This window comes from Cimex lectularius, unplaced genomic scaffold, assembly GCF_000648675.2.
Source record: "Cimex lectularius strain Harlan isolate CLEC.00 unplaced genomic scaffold, Clec_2.1 scaffold142, whole genome shotgun sequence".
Taxonomy (NCBI): Eukaryota; Metazoa; Arthropoda; class Insecta; order Hemiptera; family Cimicidae; genus Cimex; species Cimex lectularius.
The window spans coordinates 1,230,496-1,257,881 of record NW_019392729.1 but is presented as its reverse complement, the minus strand read 5'-3'; the positions used below and the strand labels follow the sequence as shown (position 1 = coordinate 1,257,881).

The following is a 27,386-nucleotide window of genomic DNA, read 5'->3' as shown; positions in this document are numbered from 1 at the left end:
CCCGAGCCCCTAAATTCTAGAACTCCCTTCCTTTTTCTATTCGTCACGCTGCCTCCTTTTCCTCCTCTAAATCCCACCTGTATAATCACCTCCTCTCCCTCCAAGCAGTTTAATATTCTTGTAATTTTCTCTTCTGGTCTGCCTTACTGGTATACATTGTGCCAAGATTTATATTTCATTTTACTTTTAATTTCATAGAAGGAACTTCATTTATTTATTTCATGTATATTATTCTTAGGGGACACCAGTCCCAGAATAAAGTTATTTTTATTTTTCTTCTTCTAAAAACCTAGGCCCTTGATCCCATAAAATGTCGGTTAAGGGAATAAGTTTTGACCGGTCCAGAACAATAACACGGGAATAAAATTAGGCTCAAAATTCAATTTCAGCTATCATAAAAACAGATCAGACCAGAAGGAAATCTGTTATGAGCAATGGGAAGAAACCCATGATTTATAATGCGATCCTCCACATACGGCACATGCAAATTCACCTGAACATATTGTACAACATAGCCATTAAACATAGGGGTTAAATCGAAAACGTTCTAATACCTAAAGCTAACGACACAGGTTAATCCAATCAGAATATATTCTACTATATAGAAGGTTTAAAGTCTGCATTATATTAATATTTATAGATATATATTTAAATATTGATTACCAATAAATCATAACATAATGTGTGATTATATTCCTTAGAATCTGTTTTTTAATAAATAGAATATATTTTTCTACAGAAGAAATAACAAAGATTGTACATTAATTAATTAAGGAACCGCGGTGGTCGAATAGTCAGGGCACCAAGTTTTCGGTCCTGGGTTCGATTCCCGGTACAAGCCATAGATTTTCAATTGAGAATAATACTGAAATTGTATTTTTTTTTATCCTTAATATTTTTACAAAATATAACATATTAACTACACAATAGATGCAATGGCATGGACATTAGTCTGGGTGCTTTGTTGACCTGTTTACATTGACACAAAAGAAATAATTTAATCAACCACACCTTAGACGTATTTCTTATACCAAATTTTAACTGTTAGAGGTTTCGACCTCTTTTCTACCAACATTCTTGAAGGAACAAAAAATTCAATTGTTCTGCCAAGGTTTGACGTATTTTAAGGCATTAGTGCCGAACAATCTTAATCGTGTACACATCAATATATTAAAGTAAAGAGATCAGGGATGAAGCCACACAGGTGATAGAACCAACTTGTTTTTCCGCTGTTGACTCCTTCCTCAGGAATTTGAAAAACTATTTAAGAAAACTTTACAACCAGTCCGGACATGTGGTCCTAATAGGAAAAAACAAATTGGTTCTTTCACCTGCATGGCTTCATCCCTGAACTCTTTAATTTACAATATAATTAAGTTTTTAGCCCTCCAGACCAAGCTACCGCGATCCGGCCCGGTGACTCTGTGCGAGCAGTAAAGAACGCTGTGAGAAAGCGTTGGCAGCGTCAGGTCGTCCGAGAAGCTCCCGCGAGTTAAGGGACGACTGAACGATGGCCTCATGAGAATCTGAAAGAAACGAAAGGATCGTGTTAAATCGGTTGAGAATTGGCCATATCCGTCTGACACACGGACATCTGCTTCTGGGTCAAAACCCGCCCAAGTGTCCTGCTTGTAGAGAAAGGTTGCTCAGTGTGTCTCATCTTGTCAAGGAGTGCCGTGCCTTGGCCCCCTACAGGGAGCGAGTAGGCATGAACCCCCGAGATGTTGGATCCTCTATTCCGCTTTTTTAAGAGAAACGGGGGTGTTTCCTCACTTGTAAATACTGTATATATAACGTGCATATCTTTGTTGTGTTTTATTGTGTCGTGTATTTATTTGTAAGTAATTTATTTATTTGTTTGTTGTAAGTGGGTGATCTTTTTAAACTGTAGGGCCGAGGGCTGAATATTGAGTACCCCATCCGCCATAACAGTGCAGTGGGAGGGGGCTGAAATGACTTTATTGTTGTAAGCCCCCGGATTATTAAAAAAAAAGTTTTTCATAGACAATTGCAAATTTCTTTGAATACCGACTCAGTCTCAACACTGACAGCAGCAGCCTGATCTGTTACAGACCTCAGTAATGTTGGGTCTTATTCTTTCTTCAAAAGAAATTTGAAATCTTCTGTGAAAAACATAAATTTGTCAATGGGTAGACAAATTTAAGTTGGTTCTTCTTTTTTCAGGTATTTATAACAATTCAACAATTAGAGTTAACATTTTTAGAAAGTATCTACATAATAAGAACTACACATTTCAAAATTCAAATATCGGTTATTACCTAACTACTAAAATATATTATAAAAACCTTGATATTTTTCACGTCAACTCTTTTTTTAAAATATATTACATACATGTAACGCATTTACAGAATAACCAATTGTGAAATCATCGGTGTCAATTTTTAATAAAGTTATCCAAATAATTGAAGGTAAAATGAATCGACCGTTTAGATATCAAAATATCTTGCGTATCAGGGGTGGGGACACAAAGATGTGAGTATTGTAACTTCTTGTCAAGTTTCCGAACTTTATTAGTATTCTGCAGGGCTCTAGAGACAATTACAACACTTGACAGTTAAGCACACAATACATCAATTAATTAATCGAAACCAAATTGTACGTTACATTATCATAAATAAATTTGATTACAATAAAACTTTTATAAGCCTCTAACAAAACTTTAAAAACAATAGTTGACAATAATTAAAACTATTCAGAAATCGTGAGATGCGGTCTGGTGTGATGTAGGTTTCAGAAAAACATTTTCTTTATCGTCCCAATGTTTCGATCTTTTATTGAGATCATCTTCAGGGGCTGGGATTTACAAACATTGTTTACATTTAACAAATACATTTAGGATGTGGAAAAGTGAATTTATACAATGGAAAATATATTTTTTATATTCAATCAAAGAATTTCTACTCACTCAAAGTTTTTTCTTCTGTGTAATTGTGTCGTGTTGAGGTACCAGTGAGATTTTCCACATCCTAAATGTATTTGTTAAATGTAAACAATGTTTGTAAATCCCAGGCCCTGAAGATGATCTCAATAAAGATCGAAACGTTGGCACGATAAAGAAAATGTTTTTCTGAAACCTACATCACACCAGACCGCATCTCACGATTTCTGAATAATTATCGATTAACGGTCACTAATTACCACAAAAAAATAATTAAAACTTTTATTAAAGTCATTTATTATTGTCAAATCTCTCTCGTTTCTATTGTTGCAGAACTGATTGCGAATGATCTTCTTGATTGGATTCATTTAAGAAATAAATTTAAAATTAAATTAGTTAAAAAGTATGTTGATGAACTTTTCGTCATAAAGAGTTCCCAACTGGCAGGCATTGGGCACATAATTATTATCACTCCTCACTACAATTTAGCCATGAGTTGGAGTATCCTTCCGTTTTTGGACCTTTTGATTATTAAAAGGGATGATGGATGAACCATTACCAACTGGCATCAATAGCAGTCCACCACGTATAGAGTGTTGCATTTTTCATCTCATCATTCCTTTTAAATGAAAATAAATGTAGCTGTCAATCTCATTGACAGAACTCTAAAGTTGAGTGATGAGTCTTTCATGTATAAGTAATGGGTATCCCACATCACATATTTAAAAGTTTATTACCCTGATAAAAGGCCCTATTAACAACATTAATAGAGCAAATTTGAAATGGGGATTTTCTCCTATTTCTTATATGTGGTTATAGGTGATACTTCTAATGTGGTGTGGTGTAAAGATTGTTTTTAATTTCAATAATAAAATTCAATTTTCAAAACTAAAGTGTAAAGGCCCGCTTCAAAAAATGGCAAATATTACATATTTCATCCCGTGTAAAACTGCCCGACGATGTACTATGATCAGATAAAACAGTACGTAGGTGAAAGAGTGTCACAACACCGGTACGATTGTTCTAAAGACAAGGTTGAGCTTTGTCAAAATATCACCATGACATTAATTTTGTTGCAGTGAAGGTGTTGACAGGTCTTGAGCAGTAGTATGCAGTAACTTATAAAAGGAAATATTTTACATTAAAGCAGTTTCATTGAACTTATGAAGCGAAATTAAGCCTTCCTTCAACGTAAACTGTGTCAATTTTGATTTTAGTCACCATTGGTTAACTTCCTTATTTATTAAAAACAATCTAATCTTGCTTTTAATTTTATAAAAGTTTTTAAAGTTTTAATTACTATTAAATATTGTTTTTAAAGTTTTGTTAATAGTTTAATAAAGTTTTATTGTAATCAAATTTATGACAATGTAACGTGCAGTTGACTTCTCTTAAGTAATTTATGTATTGTATACCTATTTGTTAATTGTTGTAAGTATCTGGAGAGCCCTGAAGAAGACTTAATCAAGCTTGGCAAGAAGTTAAAATACTCACTTCTTTGTGACCACACCCCTGACCCCCATCATATTTGTTGGATGTCGGTCTGTAGCCGATCTAATGGGTTTCCGACTTCTTTGTCCTAAAAAATAAAAAAACATAAAAATAAAAACTTCGAGAATATTAAATGAAAACAATATGGCTGAAATAAAGTATTAATAGAATAAATGAAATCAGATATAGGTTGAGAGGTTGAGGATGATGTAGGAGGTAGCGGAGAAAATATAAAATGAATTAAAAATGAAAATTAATGAATAGGTGTTAATGAAATTAATACTGAAAATGACAAACAATTTATTAACCCTTTTGGAAATTATATGAATCAATGTAATATTACCGTTCGACGTGAGAAGACAAAGTAAATGAAATAACAATAAAACTAACATGCAATATCTTCTGCCGAATAAAAAATTAAAATTAAAGTAACAAGTTGGGTTTAATAAAACAAAATAATAAGAAAATTATAATAAATTAAATTATAACTTGTAAATCGAAATATTGTAACCGTTTGATTAACAAAATTTGACCAAGAAAAAATACCGGATCCGGATAATTTTAGAAAAAATTTGAATTTAGTCAATTTTATCTGAATATGAACAGAAATTAACAAAAAATAAGTGTTAACTATAAAATTTTTTGAACAAAACTAAACGTACTAATCTAAATTAAAGGGGTGGATAATATGAAACTAATAATTGTTCCTTAAATTATCCACTGTGTACATCTGAGTTGAAAGAAAAAAAATGATTAAGCAAGCTTGCATGCAAAATTATGCAAAGGTGTGTGTGTGTGTGTGTGTGTGTGTGTGTGTGTGTGTGTGTGTGTGTGTGTGTGTGTGTGTGTGTGTGTGTGTGTGTGTGTGTGTGAGAGAGAGAGAGAGTNCCCAATAGTGATGTTTTTTATTCACCTGTAAAATGACCTCAAGAAGATCCAATACATCAATTTTGTAATACCTTCTACATAATCTCTATTTAAAAAAAAAATCATGGGTTATGCTAATATTCGAACGCAGATCCAACAAAATTACTGAATATGTTAACAAATTTTATTAATGTTTTAAAAGGGTTAACAAAGTCCAAGAAGAATGGTAATTGAGTTTGCTCCTCAAAGTGAATAAAAACGTGTGTGGTGTTTAGTGACCCTTAGTCAATGATTATTCCGAGATCGTGAGAAGCGGTCTGTTGTGACGTAGGTTTTAGAAAAACATTTTCTTTATCGTGCCAACGTTCCGATCTTTATTGAAATCATATTCAGGGCTCAAAGTGTTTGTTTTCCGTGTAGATGTGTCATTCTTGTCTGTCGTGTTGAGGCACGATAAAGAAAATGTTTTTCTAAAACCTACGTCACACCAGCACACGTCTCATGATCTCCGAATAATCAGTAAATAAAAACGATACTTAAAATATATGAGAGAGAGAGAGAGAAAACCAGATAGAGAGATAGAGAAAGAGGGAGAGTGAGAGAGAGGGAGTGAGGGAGCGAGGGAGCGAGGGAGAAAGATAAATAATCAAAATAAACTTGTCTTAATAATCGCCAGTACGGCGCGTCGCAATGCTAAACCTGCACGACCGAAAAGTCATGAAGGTGTAGTTTATTGCCGGCGCCGTTCTTAGGTAAAATTCTGATATACTTGGTTATTTCTCTCTTCCAGGATTCACCGATTCATATCTGATTAGTTGCCAAATAAGGGTGAAATTCCGTTATACGGTCAACTATATTTCGCATGATTCTCCAAGATGTAGATGTTCGTTCAGTACTCCTAGAAAAAAAAATGATTAAGCAAGCTTGCATGCAAAATTATAACGAAAAAAATAAATACAGATTTTGAAGTACGATGTCGATGAATGATGGGTTAACGTTGACAGATCGATGGACGAAGGAGATTCTAAGGCCCTGTGGTGGAATTCCAGATGTCCTTTAAGCGAAGATCGAAGGTAGTTCGGGTTTCTGTTGGTCGAATAGGGAGATTTTCTGCCAGTGATTCTCACTCAACTGGCTGATTCGATAACACCAATTACTCGGGACGATGATTTTCCCGAGTATCGACTAAGTTCTTCCCTTTTTCCGAAGACGAACGGTCGAAAAAAATGATGACAAAGGGTGAAGCCTAAAAATCAAATGGAGTCGAAAGTGATTGTTGTTCGAAGGTTGATTATTTCGGCCAACAACTAGTAGATTTAAGCATTAACTATTTCTCTCTACGGCCAACGATAAATATTTAAATTCATTAACAAAAAAATTATTTTACATATTCCAAAAAAAGTTTATAAATAAATTGAAATGGGAAAAGGAGCATGAAAGGGAAAATTATAAAGGAAACATTTGTTCTTGAAAGTTTAGTACGTTTAAAATATTAAGAAAAATGCACGAGCTCATTGGTGCATTTTATCTCTTTTTTCTTTCTTTTTACTTTTTTTCTAATCTATTTGCTATACCTGATATACTGTTCATAAACCACATTTGTATATTAGATAAACTGGATCCTTAAAAGTTTCAAATGTCTGAATGCAAATTCCAATTATATTTTTTCCTGTAATCATTCAACTAACACCGTTTTATGTATACAATTATTTTTTTAAATTGACTTTTTAATTATAAAGTGAAAAAATAACTGTTTTTTCCTACCGTTGTCGTATCGTATGATTTATGTATTTATTAATGTAAACGAGCAAGAAGCCCATTTACAAAAATAGAACAACAACAACAAAAGAAATGGTGGTCATTTATGATAATTTTGCTTTGAAAAATTGTTCCGCCGTAGAGAATGGCGAGGTCATTATCACGTGAAAGCTAGGTAATTGGTTCTTTCACGTGTGAAGATCGCCTAAACTCGACTGACAAAGTTTTTTTTTTCTTTGGGACAACTTACTTAATTCCACCGGCCCATAATCCATTTATTCCGACTGCTTTAACTCAGAAATCTTTAACTTTTCTAATCTTACGCTCAAGTTGAAAAAGTCAATTTAAATTTAGACTTTTCTTTGGAAAGAACATTTTTCGATCGTCGTTTAGATTCCTCAGCAGGGTTTTATCATTTTTGAAGGATTAAACGATTTAATGTTACTAATGGCTTCGACATCGGAGTTATTGAGTAGTCGCGCCATTTCGTCAAGATTCGATTAAATTACCTTTGGTGATTAAATTGGCCTTTTAGCTTCCCATTAGTAATTTTGTTCAAACGAAGTTTCCAGGCTCCTTGCTCTCATAGATAGATTCTTCCTCGGTTGGCGTAAAAAAATAAATATCGAGTCTTTTTACGGGTATTGTTACTCACAATATAAACTTTAATTTATTTAGATGTTTTATTAAACTTCTCCAGCCAATTAATTTGTTTATTTCTTGCTATGCAGTTTGTGGCTTCGCTTCTAGCTTCGAAATGCATAGCCCGAAATAATCAAATTAATTGGTGGGAAAAGTTCAATGAAACACAATATTTCATTCAATAAAAGCAACAAAAGAAAACGAGAAGCTAGACAAAACTCTTCTATTCTATTTGTGGGAAAAAATTAACATTACATTTTAGCTCACTAAATCTCAGTATATGAATTTGATATTTTGAAATTTGCATAGGGTATTGAGGATTAATATTAATAATTTAATAATTAAAATATTTAAAAAGTAAAAGATAACGAATGATAATAGAAAATGAAAGGAAAGTGAGAGAGAGAAAGAGAGGGAGAATGAGGATGAGAGGGAGGAAGAGAGAGAAGGGGATAGATAGAAAATTTTAAGATACTTGGTTATTTGATTCCTTCGAGGTCAAACCACTTTGCAATATCTTGGACGTAATCTCTGTTAACAAACCATGGGTTATGCCAGTATTCGAAAGCAGAAACAACAAAATTATTATATATATTAACAAATTTTATTAATGTTTTAAAAGGGTTAATAAAATGCAAGTAGAATGGTGATCAAAGTGAATAAAAACGATACTTAACAAATAAGAGAGAGAGAGAGAGAGAAAGAGAGAGAGAGAGAGAGTGAGAGAGCGTGTGAGACAAGGAGGGTGAGAGAAAATCAAAATAAACTTGTCCTAGTAATCACCAAGAGGTAGTTTATTGCAGACGCCGTATTAAGGGAAAATTCTGATATACTTAGTTATTTCTCCCTTCGAGGTGAGTCAAACCATTTTGTACTACCTTCTACATAATCTCTATTAAAAAAAAAATCATGGGTTATGCCAATATTCCAACGCAGATCTGTTAAAATTATTAAATATATTAACACATTTTATTAATGTTAAAAGGGTTAAAACAATTCAAGTAGAGTGTGTAACGTAGCTATACGCCGGGAATTGTCGGTCTACTCCGCCTCCCCTTCTAAAGCACTGGAGAAGATTCCGGCGACCTGGCACTGCCGGAGAGGCTTCTGTCCGAGGAGACACCCCCAAACTAGGACGCTTCCACCTCCATGTTTTACACTGGGCCTCACATGGCGGAAACTCAGTATTAGGTAATCGCCAAACGCACTTGCGCCCATCTGATCCAAAAATTTTGAATTTTGTTTGAGAAAATAACATTTTTTCCAAAATTCTAGGTCCTTATTAACATAAGTTTTGGCAAAAACAAGTCTTTTTTGCGGTTGGCCTCTGATATAAAACGTTTTTTCCTTTGGACCCTGCCATAATAATTATATTTATGAATTACATTTCTTATCGTCTGTAAGGAAAAGGTGGTTTTGGAAGATGATGCGACCTCTTCTGCTATCCCGGCGGATGAAAACGGCTTTTAATCAACAAAGCGGTGTATGTTCCTTTCATTATATTTTAATGGCCGTCCTAACGTTTGTTTAAAACCGAACCCGTTCTTCTAGATTTTCTTACTTTATTTTTAACAATGCTAAAACTATTTTCTAATCTGTTCGCTATTTGTCGGTAGCTAAGCTTTTTTGAATGTAATTTAATTATGTGATTTTTGAAAATAACACATTATTCACCGGTTTTACCCTTGCTTCGGCAAAGATAGAGCAAAGACTGAGTTTTATTGTTGTTATTGTATTATTGTCAATACTGATTTTTTATCTATTGAAAGAACATGGATTTATTTGTTTTTACTGCAGTTAATAGGAAACATTTCAACTGTGCCAATAGTTTTTTTGGATTTTCAAAATTTACTGTGTTGTTTCATTTAAAAATCACGTTTTGAATTCAAAATCTTCATTGCATCTAAAATCTAATTATAACGGGCCAATTTTAAAATAAATATTATTTATGGAAAATATCTTAGGCCTATTGAGATTTGCGGAAAAAGTTGGTGGGCCAAGACTTTTTTGGACTTTCAAAATTTACTGTGCTAAGTTTTATTTAAAAACCTTTTTGAATTCCAAATATTCATTGCTTCTAAAATCTAATTATAAGGGGCCAATTTTAAAATAAATATTATTTATGGAAACTATCTTAGGCCTTGAGATTTCGGAAGAATTTGGTGTGACAATACTTTTTGGACTTTCAAAATTTACTGTGCTAAGGTTTATTTAAAATCACTTTTTGAATTCCAAATATTCATTGATTCTAAAATCTAATTAGAAGGGGCCAATTTTAAAATAAATTGTATTTACGGAAAATATCTTAGACCTATTGAGATTTGCGGAAAAAGTTGGTGGGCCAATACTTTTTTGGACTTTCAAAATTTACTGTTAAGATTTATTTAAAATCACTTTTTAAATTCCAAATATTCATTGCTTCTAAAATCTAATTATAAGGGGCCAATTTTTAAATAAATTGTATTTATGGAAAATATCTTAGGCCTATTGAGATTTGTGGAAACCGTTGGTGTGCCAATACATTTTTGAGCCACAGCAGTTTGTTTTGGGAGTTTGAATTTCAAATTTTCACTTCTTCCCGCCTTTTTCATAATGAAAACACCTCTTAACCATTGATTCTGTTTCTGGGTAGGAACTTTTTTTCCCCGGTTGGGAAAAGTATGGAAGTCTAATTTCCATGGATGCGAGGCCCGGCGAGAGTCCCTTCCGTCCCGGACGCCGTTTCAGCGCGGCTGAAATCAAGGACGCGTTGATGTTCAGCTGTGCGAGAGCGACCGACCCCACTCACTCGCTGTTCCGTCACCGTGCATACCTCGAGACGTCTCTCCTTCGCCCCTTCGTCCCGGCCGCCTTTGTCTCTCCATCGGAAAAAGTGAAACTATGCCATTTTCTCCGTAGGCCGGATTTGTGGAATCGTGGAAAAAGTGGAAACGCGGCCCGATTGGTCGAATCCCCGCCAGCCATTTTTGTCGTGCGTCGTGTCTCGTCGGTGGGCGAAATCGGTTGTCGTATGTCAGCGGGACACCTCGTCGAAAGATGACTCCGAGTGGTGTGTCCGCCTTCTTGCTTTGCTTCCTCTGCTTGGCCGGTTTGAGGCGATCCCACGGCTTTTACCTCCCCGGCCTCGCGCCTGTCAACTACTGTAAACAAGGCTTCTTGCCCTCATGCAAGGTCAGTTTTTTTAAATTTTTTAAAGTTTTATTTCGACAGGCGAGACCTGAGAGCTTTTTCCGTCGAAAGACAATCGCCGGCGGCCAACTAGCTTTTATCTACGTGGCGAGATAAGCTTTGCCCAGTTGGCAACCGATGTGGCTGTCAACATGCCACCCAGGCAACCGGACCAATCAAATCTTCGTTTACTATTCAGTCCCATTCACTATGTTAGACCTGCATGAATTATTCTAAAAATTAAAACGTCACAAAAATCCTTATATCATTTAACATAAAGATTGTTTTCTTAGCAATCACGACGGAAAATTTATTTTGACAAAACTTCTTATCAGTAGATAAATATTGAGAGTTTCCTGTATCAAGCTTTTCTCATTTCTAACATATTCATGTCTTTTACTTTTGAAGTTCTAGTTATTCCTTAACTAGTCCTCTTTTGAACGTTTATATATTGTATCCAATCTCTTCTAATGGATTCTCTGTCCAAGTTAGCTACTGTAAATTGGTTGTCAAATATGACACTTATCGGGGATAATTTATGTTGCAATATATGCTAAACGAGCATTGGGTCTTTATTTGTGGGTGCGTTGAAGTGTTCAAACGTTCTGGCATTGCTCCATCTTCAGTGAGGACTTCCTCGTTGAGTAGTTCAACTAGCCAGAGATGAAACCAGTACGTGACCAGTGCCGGTTCAGCATGAGTTCACCAACTCACAAACCAACATTTCACATCAACATCTCGTAATAATTAATACACTGATGGGCTAAAATAATGCATTATACTTAAATTACATGTATTTAAGTTTATTTATATTTTGCATATCAAAAATAGATTAGACTATAAACATGAGAAATTAAAAAAGAAATGTTTAAACTATGAGTAAAGAAAAAAATTTTTTTGTCCCCTTTAATACCGAGTATTTCCGCCTCTGGTAACAACTCTTCTACTGTGTTAGGATCTGGGTTTTGTCGTCATACTCGTCGTTTAAGTCCTAAATGTGTTCAATTGGGTTCAAATCTGAACTTCGAGCTGGCCACTCAAATCACTCCATTCCTACCTCATTCAGGTAGTCATCCATAATAGATGCTTATGGGACCTGGCATTATCTTGCATTAGCAAGAATCTCACCAAAGTGGGGGCCAAACTTACATACATATTCTTTGATTTGTGTCGTAAGTACCTTTGTGAAGTTGGAGATCTTGGTCGCACAACCACCAATTCAGTGCAGGCGTTGAAGGAAATGCCACCCCAGAGCATCAATGACCTGTGGATTGCCACTTGAGGAACCATCAGAATGGGCATACTTTTCTCCTAAGCGTCTCCATATGAAATTAGGCCCATCTGAAGATTTGAGGCCAAATCTCACCTCATCTATAAAGAGAACTTGTCCCTTATCTTCCAGTGCCCAATCCACATGTTCCCGTGCAAATTGAAGCCTGCTCAGTATCTTAGCTGTGTAAAAAGAGGTGCTGGGTGCTGGGTCTTAAGGTTATTTTCCTTGGCCTTCATCTTATAGTCCTGGAGAAAATTGAACCATTTTGAACTTATTTTATCAGATTCCCTATCTCATTTCCTTGATGCTGCGCTTTCGTAAACCCATATGATGGAAGACTCTACTGTCGTAGGCCTAGGTCGACCCTGTCTTGACCTTCTAGTGTGAAGCTTTTCGCTATGGTAGAGTGATTTTCACTCAGTCCTCCTGGTGAGTTCGCACTGGCCGAATCCTTCCTCTAATAATATTATGACTCTGACATACTCCTGAAATGCCTGACTGGAGCTGTTGAAAAAGGTTAAGAATTTGACTATGATCAAATGAAATCAACAAAGGAAAAAAATTAACTGAAAGTGATCTTTAGGCATAGCAGAATGGAAGGGCGTAATGCTACTTTTTGTGCAAATGGGATTAATCTGTACAAAACTAAAAAAAAAATAAAGTAAAAATAGCATTATTTACTGTTTATTTTGACTATGATAGCTCCTAATTGCCTGCAAGTAATGAGGAAAGATAATGGATTTAATTTTAAACTAAATAAATTGAATGGTGCATTAAATTTGCCCATCAGTGTATTTTCAAATAAATCTGACTTCCAGTTGGAAATTCGTACTTATCGTCATATATTTTTTATTTATTTATTTTATTTTTATTTTTTTAACAAACAGAAAGCTCCATTATACAATAAACTCATTTTTCCTTTAGTTGTAAAGATTTCTCCATTTTATACTTTTCTCTGGTAACGATTTTTTTTCTTACTTTGTTACTCTGTACAATAATTTTAAATTCAATGCTTATTTGGGATAATCTATGTTGCAATACATGCTGAACCAGCATTGGGTCACCTATTGGGCCCCTCTTTTCTCATGGGTTTGCTGAAATACTCAAACTTTTTCACTGAAGATGGGGCAATGCCAAAATGCATTTGCGTAGTTCAACACACAAGGCAGACCCAACGCTGTTTTGCACGAGTACACCGACTCACAAATCAACCAAAGGCAATTCATAAATATTGTCATATATTATTTTTTTAAACAGACAGAAGCTCCATTGTACAATAGACTCATTTTTCCCTTTAGAAGTTACACAGATTTCTCACTTTTGTATTTCCTCTGGTAATGATATCCCTGGTTTTGGTCTGGGTTTAAATTCTGGCCCTGCCTGTTTTTTAATTGAAAATATTATGAAAGAATAATTCTCAAGTGGTTTGATGCCTTGTCTGTGAGGAGATGAGCCTCTAATCTGGTCTTATCAATCATTTGATCTTCTATTCCATACAGGGTTGATCTGTTTCAGCATTTTGCCATTTTCAGCGTGATTCTGTGAAAACACTGGAGATGGCTAAATAACGAAAAGAGTCTGACAGATTAAGCCAGTGAGGATTTGAAGACAAAAATGATCGGTACAAAATTTTAATATGATGGGGTTGGTTCCTCATGTCTCACTTTGGGCATCCCCATATTGTTTAAAATTTTGACTTAGAACTTTTTTTATGTTATAAAAATTAAAATGGAGTAAAAGGTATACCGGAAAATAGTCTGTTTTACACAATTTCATCCTGTAATGAGTATTTATTTGGATTTTTTTAGTCTGTACTGTAATTGAATAGGTTTTTCTGATTGAGTTTTACACCAAATATATATAAAATTCTTTATCATAGATTTCTTAATTATTTGCAATCTCCTGAGTCAGAATTTCTCATGTCAATGAATATTGTTTATATCCAGTTCAGTTCAGAACGCTTCATCTGGAAACTAATCTTTATCTTCTGTTTACTGAAGATAACAAGTGTATTACAGAAATATTTACCTCAAATTAAAACTCAACCCGTAGCAATTTTTGCGTAGAAAAGGAAAACTTAATTGAATAAAACTATATTCTATAACCTGCATAGTGATAAATAGAACTCAATTTTATCATTTCTGCAGAAATTTATTAATGAGTTTATCAGCAGTTGAACAAATTTAAATATTGAGCACTCAAAATTGCTTAAAGAATTGACATTAAAATATGTATACGATTATTTTTTCGCATTAAAATATTATCATGGTTAATTTTTTTTTCAGACTGAAGTTGACCTTTTTGTAAACAGGCTTAACACAGACGAGTCAATTATTCCATATGAATATCATCAGTGAGTTAAAACACCACAGATAAACTCATTTTGTCTTTGTTTTTAACGACTAAATTTTTTTCAGTTTTGATTTTTGTCTTTCCGATGAAACAAAATCTCCCACAGAAAATCTTGGACAGGTCGTCTTCGGGGAGAGGATTCGACCTTCTCCATATAAGGTATATTTATCAATAATAATAATAATAATAATAATAATAATAATAATAATAATAATGCAATGTTGAATATTTGTTTAAATTTCATTTATAATTTTTTAGATGAGTTTTCTCAAGAATGCGAGTTGTGTCCCTGTCTGTACCAAGGAATACAACACTGATAAACCTGAGGACATCAAAAAATTGTCTCTTCTACAAAAAGGCATGAGCCTTAATTATCAACATCATTGGATTGTCGGTAGGTCCATTGATCATCATTCAATAATTAATAACTTTTTTCATGTAAATGTTATTAAAAACTTGACTATTTTCAGATAACATGCCTGTAACGTGGTGTTATATGCTAGACGATGGAAGGCAATGTTGCGTCCCTGGTTTCCCAATGGGATGTTATATTGGCGAGCAGAAAAAACCAGAAGATATTTGTAACCTGAGTGTAAGTTTTTTTTTTTACCTTACGAACTTTGCATATTAGCCAAGGAACATGATTATCATATATGATGCGTATTCTTTTTTGGAGAAAGGATTGCATGAAAAAAAAGGACCATGGGAATCTAACGTGAGTCTATCTCTCTGACCACTCAGCTACTGTGTCCCCAAGATTTTTGTTCAATTTTAAATAACTGGCGTATTTTAAACAAATAAAAATTTAGATGGAAAAATGTATCACAGGCGGGACTCAAACCCTAAGTCTTCGTATCAGTACTAATGTCACTGTCTCCTTGTGCTACCATGTCTTCGGTCCCCAAGAGCATAAAGAAATTTTAATTGTTAATAATACACCACCACCTTAAAAACAATAATGAAATAAAGATAATTAAAATCCCCCAGAATTTCAGGACAAAGGTTAAAAATAGACAGATCTAGTAAAGATCAGCCTTCTCTTGTAATTGCAGTGATCTATTCATTTTTAGCTAATGTTACTATATGGTAATTGAAAAGTTTGTACTGGTCTTTGAATTAATAAATAAATATAAAAGGATAAAAGCTTGGGAAATTGTACTAAGACAGTGTGTAATGTATAAGCTGTGTTATGAATTAAATTAACTAATTTCGTGGTCTGCTTGACCAATTAATATATTACAATTAATTAAGGTTTTTAGTTGAGATAAAAAAGTCAATGGCACGAGCGGGATTCGAACCCACGATCTTCGGCTTGATACGCCGCTGCTCTACCACTTGAGCTATCGTGCCCTCAATCCACTCGGACACTAACTTCCCATCTCAACCCCACCTTTTGAGTTTTCCCTCCTTTTTGCCATTTTTCAAATGTCGTGTAATCGGATTGGATTCTCGGCGACAAATGAAATGGCCATGGAGAGCTTTAGTGAAGTGTACTTCATTTTAAATCATTAAATTCACTAATTTTGTGATCCGCTTGACCAATTAATATATTACATTTAATTAAGGTTTTTAGTTGAGATAAAAAAGTAGTAGAGCAGCGGCGTATCTAGCCGAAGATCACGGGTTCGAATCCCGCTCGTGCCATTGACTTTTTTATCTCAACTACTTGTTATGAATTAACTTGGAATAACTTTTGCTTGTTAGCGGAAAAGAGGGATGCCTATGAAACTAGTAATATATTTGGGTGCCACACTATTTGATCCGGGGAAAATAGTGAATCCCTTTGAAACAAAAATCAAAACCCAATAAAATGAGAATCAATGATAAAAATAAAATAATAAATACTAATTAATAAAAAAAATTCCTCTGTGGCTCGAACCATGAACCTCCTCCTAGACCAAAATTGAAGGTGGTTCCTCTAAGGTATGAGTCCTTTTTATACCCGACTGTCACCTTGTTGTATGAATCAAAATCACCATACATACATGTCAGGAGTCGGAATCACAAAATAAATAAAAACGATACAGCATGAATTTAAACAAAACAGAAAAACTTTTAATTGCTATTTAATTTACACAATAACCATAATGCAAAGGCCTTGCAAACAAACTAAAAATACAACTTTCAGGGGAATATCCTCCACAAAAAAAAAATTAAATAATTTATTTATTTAAAAAAATAAATAAAAAAAGGAACCCTTTCTATTAAAAAAAATTCAAATGTCAAAAAAACGAATTCTTTCACCAAGTTGAACCTCACCAGAGTGCCTCGTCTCAACATCAGTCCTGCTTGGATGGGCCTCACTGATCCTGGAGAAGGCAGCTTTCAACGTTGGAGAAATAATAGGACCCTTCGCTTTTTGATTTTTATCGTTTTCTTTACCTCTTTTTGTCCTTGCTTTCTTTCAGCTTGCCTGCTCACACTTGCCACCCCTGTCAGCCTCCAACAGCCTGCCGCTGTGTTCGTGCCCTCCCAATCCAGGCAACAGTCCTAGACACATTAAAGATAAAAAAAAAAATGGAATTTTTCCAACCCCTAACATTGAAAATATTAAGTTTTCGGGATGGGAGGTCCAAAAAACCGGGTAGGTGAACAGTCCCAGTGTAACAGTTGCCAGCAACAATGAAGCTTGGTTCATATATTTCCAATATCGATCGCTCCAGTTTCCTTTGTTTTTCTCGGACTCCCTCAAGGTCTTTTGAATTCCCACGATCTGATGGAAAACTGTTCAAAAAATCTAGAAAACAATTTTTTTCCTCTCGCCAGCTTGCATCCATCTCAGGGCCTGTTTTGCCACTCCTTGCCTGTCCTCACTGACCGGCCCCTCTCCTCTCGATCACCCCAGCAGGGCTTGACTGCTCACTCTGTTGTCTTATCCTCTGCTTCTTATACCGCCCAGATGTTTTCGATTTTACATTGTTGTTGCTTTCTGGTGGGCACCTCCGTTTCAAGAACCCCCCCATCGCAGAATTTTTTTTAAAAATTGGTTTCATTACAATTATTAATTTTTTTTACTTGATGTGAAACTGGGCTGTATTAACAATAGTAACAAGAAATGAGTTGAAAATTATTTACAATAAATATTAGTAATTAGTTGTTATTTTTATCGATATTGTTGATGTATTACTCAAATTTTTCATTTTAGACGATGTACAATAAACTGCACACTTATTATATATTTAATCATGTGGATATACAAATAACGTACCACAGTGGAGAATCTGAAGATTGGGGGAACAATTATGGCAAAGACAGTGGACGGATTGTCGGTAAGGTTTTTTTAAATTATTTTATTCTATGTAAATATTTGATTAATTTTACTTTTTTTTTTTTTTTACAGCTGTCAAAGCAACTCCTAGGAGTGTCAAATATGACAATAATAATGATTGCTTCTCGAAAGAACCGCTAGGGATACCAGCAAACATACCCAGAGGGAAAACGTTTCAAATTAAATACACGTACAGCGTGACTTTTGTGGTAGATACATTATAAATTGTCTTTAAATGATTTAAAAAAAAAATTAAATATGTGTATGCCATTGTGTATTATTAAAACTAGAGGTTATGAAAGGTCAGAAAATTCCACCAACAAAGTTGTGTGTAATCATTATTGTGCTCAATTTATCAATTCCGAATCTTTTTTCTCGGTTAATTGCTATAAAAACTAATCCAAGTTGTACATAAAAATATATTGATTGTTAGTAAATAGGACAATGATAAATAATTTGAGAAATAGATAAAATGAATTATATAATTTACAAAAAACATTGCTATCTGATGTTTAAATTGGTTGATGTAAATCGTATCACTAGTGCCTAGATTTGTATGCAGTTGCATATTCTTTTTTTTAACCCTTTCAACCATTATGAACAGTTATATATCTGAATCAAACTTTCGTGGTGCAGGGGTTCAAATTTTATTCTGTATATTTTTTCATATTTGAAGAATATCTATATATATGAAAGATAATTGCTGAAGTTTTACATAAACTAACTTTGACGTGTATGTCACTGTCAATTTTAATTCAGATCATGAGCTTAATTAAGCTTATTATTTATGTGCGTTTCTTAGTGACCTGTTGTTCAACAACTATTATTTATTTTGTTTAATACACTGTTGGACAAATTTAATACACAACTCAATTTATTTTAAAATTTAATCCATTATCTTTCTTCATTAGCTACAGGTAATTAGGATAATTAGGCCGGCTCGAAGTTCAAATTTGAACCCAGTCGAACATGTTAAGGACGAAGCAAAGAGCACCCAGGTCTAACACCCTAGACGAGTTGAAAATGTCTATTCTTGATGAATGGGGAATAACTCTCAGAAATCTTTTCCAAGGAATGCAAAACGTATTTAATAAATGTGATTCCTGTCGGAGGTGTAAATATTCGGTATTAAAGGGGACAATTTTTTTTTTCTGTTCTTTCTCAATAATTTTTTTTTAGAATTAGGTAATAAACATTTAATTTTTAAATGTCCTATTTTAACAACCAAACCTACATTTGGTATGAATAAACTTAAATAGAGTAAAATTTAAGGGTGGTTTCTTTATTTTTTCTATCAGTGTATTTTAAATATTATTGGAAATTTTCTGTTCTATTTCTTTTCAAAATGATTATGTACTAGACAAAAAAGTCTAGATTAGAAAAACGTTAGTTAATTATTAGTCGGGCGATGTCCCTGACAATCATCCTGTGTATTTTAATATTTTTAGTGCAAATCTTGTGGCATATTTGATGATTTTTAATGCATATAAATCCAGGCCCTGGTTATCCTCAATCCACAAAATTTGAAATTCCTGAAAATTCACCAGATTGAGTACAATAATGTTATTACACTTCTAGATGGCAATTTTTTTTTTTTTTTTTTACGAGGGTTTGGAACAGCAGAGGTTATAATAACCCTCGGGCTGCCAGTGTTAAACAAAAAAATTAAAAAACTTTAAATTCACTAATTCCGTGGTCCGCTTGACCAATTAATTAAGGTTTTTAGTTTAAAATGTTTTTTTAAAAATGGCAAAAAGGAGGGAAAATTCAAAGGTGGGGTTGAGGTGGGAAGTTAGTGTCCGAGTGGATCGAGGTCACGATAGCTCAAGTGGTCGAGCAGCAGTGTATCTAGCCGAAGATCGTGGGTTCGAATCCCGCTTGTGACACTGAATTTTTTATATCAACTAAAAACCTTAATTAATTGTAATTAAAAAAAACATTGAATATGTTGGGTTCGAATGCAGGGCCGCTGGATTCGAACCTGGGACCTTACTTACAGTGATGCCTATTAGTTTCCATGTTCATATATATATATTATATGATGTTTACAAAACCCAAATATGGTATTAAAAAAAAAATTGAATGAAAATCGAAAAAATCAAATCGAATCGAAAAAGATATTTAAAAAAAAAAAATCTATGAAGCAGTAGACACTACATAATACTTGTTTCAATATTTTTTTACAATTATATTTAAACTTGTTTGTGAATTTGTTCAATATGTTAAAACAGTATAAATATCATAATTTTGTAGTCAGAAAATCGTTTAAATTTTTCACTTTAATAAAAATTTTCAAATGGTTTTATTTAAATGGAAAAAAAAAAACAGTCTATTTTTCTTTATGCCAATTTGAAAAGGAAATGCTCAAGTTGTTTTTGTTTATATTTTTAGAGGAACGACACTGTGAAATGGTCGTCGAGGTGGGACTACATACTAGAATCGATGCAACATACTAATATTCATTGGTTCTCAATATTGAATTCCCTCGTCATCGTCCTTTTCCTTTCTGGAATGGTGGCCATGATTCTGTTAAGGACGCTTCATAAAGACATCGCTCGATACAATCAGGTTCGTTGATTTCCATTGTAACTTTAAGAGATTGGTTCGGTGTATTTATTCAAATTGATTCGTTTCTCAGATCGATTCTGGAGAAGATGTCCAGGAAGAATTCGGTTGGAAACTCGTCCATGGCGATGTATTTCGCCCTCCACGAAAAGGAATGTTACTTTCGGTATTTCTCGGCTCTGGGCTTCAAATCTTTTTCATGACACTTGTAACATTGGGTATGTCAATTTTAGGTTGAACTTTTAATTTCACACGCTTAAAAAATGAAATATATTTAATTAAATTTAAACATTATTGAAATATTATTTTTTATCATAAAAAGTATAATGTGGTAAAAGAATGTATACATAGTTGAACCATTATATCAGTTAGTAATTAACTAAATTTTTTAAGACCCCTGATTATAAGAAATGTTGGATTGGTGCAAAATTAATGCAAGTTTTGAAAATTTGTTTTATTTTCACAGGTGCTTTTCTTGTTCTTTCTATATTAAATAATAGAATAATTGATTCTTTATTAACTGATATTTTTCTAACAGCTTTTGCCTGTCTCGGATTTCTATCTCCGGCCAACCGAGGAGCCCTTATGACATGTGCTATGATCGTATATGTCTGTTTGGGTACAATTGCTGGCTACACATCTGCAAGAATATACAAAAGCTTTGGTGGAGAAAAATGGAAATCGAACGTATTGCTCACATCGATGCTGTGCCCAGGGTAATTATCTAAAAATCATCCATCAACTGGTAATGATTCTATGATGACAATGTCATAATTAGTGTTTACAATCATTAATATTTACAATTTGATCGTTACCAATCATTTTTATCTGCACCTCACTGTGGCAGTATGTAAGACGAGTTTAGACATTTTGCCACCATCAGTTAGCTCAGTACCTCAATAGCTCAGTACCGAAGATGGCAAAATGCCTAAAGCCGGGATCACATCTACCCGATGATATGCCATGCTAACCTACCCGACGCTCTGCGATCCCCACTGTCCAGATTTTCGTCGGGTCGCGTCGAGTACAGTCGAAGACAAAAGAACCGGACACTCATATTTTTATTCAAACTACATGTATTATTGTCGTTATATTAATTACAACATACTTATTTTAATATAAACCAAATTAACTGTGATTAAAAATTAATTAGTTTTTATTTAAAAAATTAATTTTAATGGTTTGGTAGAAAATTAATCAAAACACCGGAATACGATTTTTTGATATAATGAATTTAACTAACAATTTATTGTACTCGCTTCAGCAGTACATATGCTAAAATTGGAACAATTTATTACATGGTTTTGCTCATAAAATTTAATTAACAATTTATTTCATAGTTTTGCTCGTAAAATTACACCATTTTCGTCGGGTAGCATCAGAACAGGACACTATTTTTTTGTAATTTATTTCAAACTATGTATACGTAATTTTGTAGTTATAATAATTACAACATTCTTATTTTAAACACCACATATTCTTATTTTAATATAGACCAAATTAACCTAGATCAAAAATTCATGAGTTTTTATTTTTAAAAATTAATTTTAATGGTTTGGTAGAAAATTGATCAAAACACCAGAATACTAAGTACATGTAATTTTGTCATTGTATTAATTACATGTTATTTTCATCTAAACCATTAAACGAGATTAAAAATACATAAGTTTTTATAAACATTGTTTAATTATGATGGTTAGAAGTAACTTTATTTAAAACAATTAAGTTTAACAAACAATTTATTACAAGTAATTAAGGTTTTTAGTTGAGATAAAAAGTCAATGGCACGAGCAGGATTCAAACCCACGATCTTCGGCTAGATACGCCGCTGCTCTACCACCTGAGCAATCGTGACCTTGATCCACTTTGACACGAACTTCCCATCTCACCCCCACCTTTTTGAGTTTTCCCTCCTTTTTGCCATTTTTCAATGGCGTTTGTTAACAGAATGTTTACATGAAACGATGTTTTCTTATATTTCGGATGTTTCTTATATATATCGGATTGGATTCTTGGCGACAAATGAAATGGCCACGGAGAGCTTTAGTGAATTAAACTTTTTATCTCAACTAAAAACCTTAATTAATTGTAATATATTAATTGGTCAAGCGGACCATGAAATTAGTGAATTTATTACAAGGTTTTGCTCAAAATAGTGCATTAAGAACAAAAGATGTGTTAAGATTGTGATTGTGATAATTGCGATAAACGCTGTGGAATGTATGCGGCGTGTGCTTGCACCGGATAGATGTGCACACCCCACCAAAACGTGGCAAGGCGTCGGGTCGCATCGGGTAGCGTCGCATGTCATAGCATCAGGTGTGTTCCTGGCTTAAGACACTTGCTGCAAAATTTATCGCTATGGCGCTCCTTTTCAAACGAATAGAAACAAGTGTGAAGAAATTAGTTGAGGCGTTTACACGACTTCACTCCTCGTATTTACAAAGGTGACATCTATGGGATGCATGTAAGATCTTTACACCTCGATACCTGATAGTTGTGTACTGTGAGTCGGAGAGTGCCACCTGCCGCAGCCTCCTATGGTTCTTGTCCCTATTCAACCCCACAAAACTTAAAAAAAAAATGTTTTCATTTGTTTCTTATTTATACATCTTAGATCTAATATAAAGTAAAAATAAATAAAATTCACAAACCAAAATGTCTGCATTATGCATTTATTGCAGCTCAATTTATTGCAAATGTGGTTTAAATAAGAATGTACTAAGTGTAAAAATAAGTTATTTTCTAATTTGTTATTTCAGGGTTGTGTTTTGTTTATTTTTTGTGATGAACCTTGTACTATGGGCGAAAGAAAGCTCAGCTGCCGTCCCATTTTCAACCCTCGTCGCACTTCTTTCTCTCTGGTTTTTGGTGTCTGTGCCATTAACCTTTATTGGCTCTGTGTTTGGATTCAGAAAGAGGGTAAGACGATTATCCAATTATTATTTCCCCCCCCCTGTGTTAATGACTCAATAATTTACTGTATATTTATTTTTTCAGCCGATTGAACATCCTGTGCGAACTAATCAAATACCGAGACAAATTCCAGATCAGAGTCTGTACACACAACCCTTGCCAGGCATAGTTATGGGTGGCGTATTGCCATTCGGTTGCATATTCATCCAGTTATTTTTTATCCTCAATTCTCTTTGGTTTGTCATTTTTCGATAAAACATTGTATAAATCTTGTTTCGATTTTATGTATAAATTGTCGTTTCAGGTCCAACCAGATGTACTACATGTTTGGCTTTTTGTTTTTGGTATTTTTGATTTTGGTCATTACCTGTTCCGAGACCACTATTCTCTTGTGTTATTTCCATTTGTGCGCTGAAGTAAGTGCATTTTGTATAAACAAAAATGTAAATTTACGCTGTGTTATATATATTGGCTTATATTATCAATTTTACAGGATTATCATTGGTGGTGGAGAAGTTTCCTGACAAGTGGTTTCACTGCTATGTACTTGTTTGTATATTGCATCCATTATTTTGTCACAAAATTAAATATCGAAGATAACGCATCAACGTTCTTATATTTTGGTTACACTCTCCTTATGGTATTTTTATTCTTCCTTTTAACGGGTAAGTTTGATTTTTTTTTAAATATGTATTACTTTTTTTTACAATTAAATAACTAAATGAAAATAAATTTTAAAAAACTATTAAAATCAAAATTAAATTTTTAAAAGAGGCAATAGGAATATATGACATTATTTCAATTATGACTACATTGAAGTCAAATTAATTATTATCAAATTAAATCAATTGGCCTGGCGATCTTTTTGATACTTTATGAGGCAAGAGATGAATTTATAGGGTTGTCCGGAAAGTAATGCAGGTTTTTATGTTTTCTTTCAATTACCCCTCTATATAATAAACTGCCTACGTTTGATGGATTTAAAAAAAAAAATTATTATTATTTTTATTATTTTTTTTAATTTTTTTTTTTTTATGAATAACAACACTTTATTATCCTTTTCAAAACAGAAATGTTTGTTTTACCTTAGTAGCATTTCGCTACTTGGGAATAATTCAGTGTCAAGAAGTGATTTTCACATCATTTTTTTTTAATGAGTTAAACCCGGTTGGAACGGTGCCCAAACGGCTAGAAACATTAAGGATGTCTGGTTCGAAGGCAGTGTGAGTGAGAGCTCTGTTCAGAGATGGTTTAAAAAATTTCGAGGGGCGACTTAAGCCTTGAACGAAAAGCAGTTCATGGAAGGATTTCTTCCCTGTATCATGATGTTCTGTTGGCTTTGGCCAAAGAAAATCCCAGAACAACTGTTTCAGAACTCGCAGAGAATCTTTCAGTTAGCAAATCGACCATTGTTGACCACCTTAAGGAAATTGGAAAGGTGATGAAGGTGTTCAAAATTTTGGTTTGGATTAAACAAACACTAAAAAACCGATCGTTATGAAGTTTGCACATTTCTTTGTCAAACCTTTTCTGGATAGAATTGTCGCTTGCGATGAAAAGTTAATTCTCTACAATAACACCAGACTTTCCGAACATTGGCTTAAAAAAAACTTTAAAAAAAAAAGGTGATAGTGATTCTTCGGTGAGCTTCATTTGGTTGATTTCCAGCTTCTTGAATTCTGGTGAAACAATCAACGCCAAAATGTATTGCTCCCAAATTATAGCACTGCACCAGAATTGGCATTATTGAAGCAATCTTTGGTCTATTGTAAAAGGCTGATTCTGTTGTATGGCAACACTTGGCCCTTTGTCTCACTGTTGAAACTTGGTTATGAGGTTCCTTGCCCTCGCTATTCTTCAGTCCTCTCACCTACCGACAACTGGACGTTTTACGACATAAAAATGTATTGATGGAAAGTTGTTAGAAAATGCGTTTACAGAATTTGTTGATAATAGACTCAAAATTCTATTCAGAGGATGTAGAGAAGCATATTGAGTGTGATTGAGGGTATTTTTTATTAATACAAAAATGTTTAAAATCATGTATTAATCGTTTTTATTTGATAACCATAAACCTGCATTTTTCTGGAAAACTACAGTAAGTTTTTTTGTTTTTTAAATTGAGTTATTAGTTACATTTTTTCGTTGCCACATACAAACTTGCATTTATCACATCTGGTAAAATATTTATTGTCGTTGCCATAGCAAAACTGTCAATGTTCAAGAAAAACGTTTTGTTCTTCCTCTTCTGAAACTCTTTCAAAATATCATCTGCTCAAGTAAAAAGATATAATAATATAGATAATATAAGATATAAAGATTTAAAAAAACTTCCATCCATTTTCCTAAAAAAATAATACAAACTAAAAAGTGAGAGTTTTGGGGTAAATGGAAAAACCAGGCAATAGAAAAAGGGTGAGAAATTTGGGTGCATGTAGTTGGGGTCTTTTTCCTTGCTGAAAATANTATATATATATATATACTGAAAAAAAATTATGGGCTGGCTAGCAATCAGCAGGTGTAAGTAGACCCAGGAATATTTTTATTACAAAATGAGCAATAACAATTACATTGTTGTCCAAACTTTTCAAAGAAAATGAATTTTGTTCAGGAAAGGTCTAAATAGAGAAATACATTGGAGGGGAGGTAAAAATAAAATAAAAAATAGACCACACAATTGGGGAAAAAACTTCGGCAGTGCAAGTCACAACACTCTCACACAAAAACCAATATGACACCACAAGAATAGCACCGCATTTTTACCCTGAAGATGACCCTAATAAAGGTCGAAACGTCAGCAAAAAAAAATAACAAAAGCTGTTTTTCTAAATTACCTCTTTCTTGACCACTCCTCACGACTTCATCAAATTAGTAATTTATATACTGACCAAAATTTGTCCTGTTCAGCACACTGAGAAAGTATATTAATTAGATTATTATGTAGATATAAATAAATTTAGCTTAGCTGGAGAAATAAGTTAGTAATATGTTTGTGTTTTGTTGCAGGTACAATTGGATTTTTCGCTTGTTTCTGGTTTGTCAGGAAAATATATAGTGTTGTAAAGGTCGACTGAAGGAGAAAACCGCCGTTGTATCATGATATCCAAAATGTTTAGCTAAACTTTCAAGTACAGTGACCAAAAAGAGATAATCTTGTTAGTTTTATCGATACTCTTTTTTCCCTTTATAAGAAAGTTCCAAAAATGTATATAATAATTTTTCTAGGGCGTTGTCCACATTAAAATAAATAAGTAATGTATCAACATTAAAATATCATGATTTTTTTTGTGTTTTTTCCAACACAATTGTTTTTCAATCAAAACAATTTTAGTGTTTGTGCTGTTTTATTCGTGATATCACAAGAGAAAATTGTATATATTTAATTTAATAACAATTATCGCTTCTGGACTTTAATACATATTATTTTTATTTAGAAAATCACTGTCAAATGAAATTGTATAACGTGGTACCATTACATTTCCATTGTGTGGACATAACGAACAAACAAGAGAAAGTAGCCTGAGATTTATAAAATTATAATCCTTGTCAACTTGTAAATTATTGTCTGCCATTTAATTTTAAATGGTATGATAAAATATCAGCATTTAAAATTTTTTTTACCACTTTTAATACTTCATTATTAATTCAACAAAAGCCTGCATTAGTAAAAGAAGAAAGTAATAGTTTATTTGATATTAATTGTTTCTTTAATTTATTATGTACATTTGTATTTTTTATGTTTCACACATTGATTTTGGATGTAAATATATGAACTGTACACTGTACTTTTTTTATTATAATGGTTAATGTTGATTTATTACCTTTATAACATTCATCATTAACTTGCTATAATGCCAGTAACTGATTTAGATATTGAAACAATAGTACCTGGACATGTCATGCAGGAGGGCAATGAACAACAGACGACTTGGTGAAAGTTGAGATCTCACCCTCCAGAAACACCATGATCCACCTTTCTGATGCCGTACAAGCAGTAAAGAAAACAATAAAAGAATGTTGGCAGTGTCAATGGTCTGTTTCTGAGAAGCTGCATGTGATGACGCCAGCTCAACTGATCGATGACCCTCTGGTAGTCTGAAACATTTGAGGATAGGCCATACTCTATTGACACACAGAATGTATTTAGGGTAAACCACTTTCAGCTCATATGTCTTGCTAGTGGAGAA

General features: G+C 33.5%; 1 protein-coding gene across 1 annotated transcript; it reads left to right on the top strand.

The window, feature by feature from the left end:
- Window positions 1-10,406: 10,406 nt before the first annotated feature.
- On the top strand, window positions 10,407-26,999 carry LOC106666995 (transmembrane 9 superfamily member 2). The gene is made up of 15 exons (XM_014394579.1): window positions 10,407-10,828; window positions 14,384-14,451; window positions 14,516-14,609; window positions 14,709-14,844; window positions 14,921-15,042; window positions 17,596-17,719; window positions 17,791-17,927; window positions 20,110-20,286; window positions 20,357-20,501; window positions 20,822-20,999; window positions 23,046-23,205; window positions 23,284-23,435; window positions 23,504-23,615; window positions 23,693-23,864; window positions 26,206-26,999. The coding sequence occupies exons 1-15, from the start codon at window positions 10,694-10,696 to the stop codon at window positions 26,271-26,273; spliced, it is 1,980 nt and encodes a 659-aa protein (XP_014250065.1). The 5' UTR covers window positions 10,407-10,693; the 3' UTR covers window positions 26,274-26,999.
- The last annotated feature ends 387 nt before the right edge of the window (window positions 27,000-27,386 follow it).

What these genes read in the sequence shown, in the direction of transcription:
- LOC106666995 (XM_014394579.1), top strand. Translation starts at nt 10,694, where the DNA reads ATGACTCCGAGTGGTGTGTCCGCCTTCTTGCTTTGCTTCCTCTGCTTG. An exon ending in TTCGACCTTCTCCATATAAG is followed by an intron (nt 14,610 to 14,708) that starts GTATATTTATCA and finishes ATAATTTTTTAG; the next exon opens with ATGAGTTTTCTCAAGAATGC. An exon ending in ACATCGCTCGATACAATCAG is followed by an intron (nt 20,287 to 20,356) that starts GTTCGTTGATTT and finishes TTCGTTTCTCAG; the next exon opens with ATCGATTCTGGAGAAGATGT.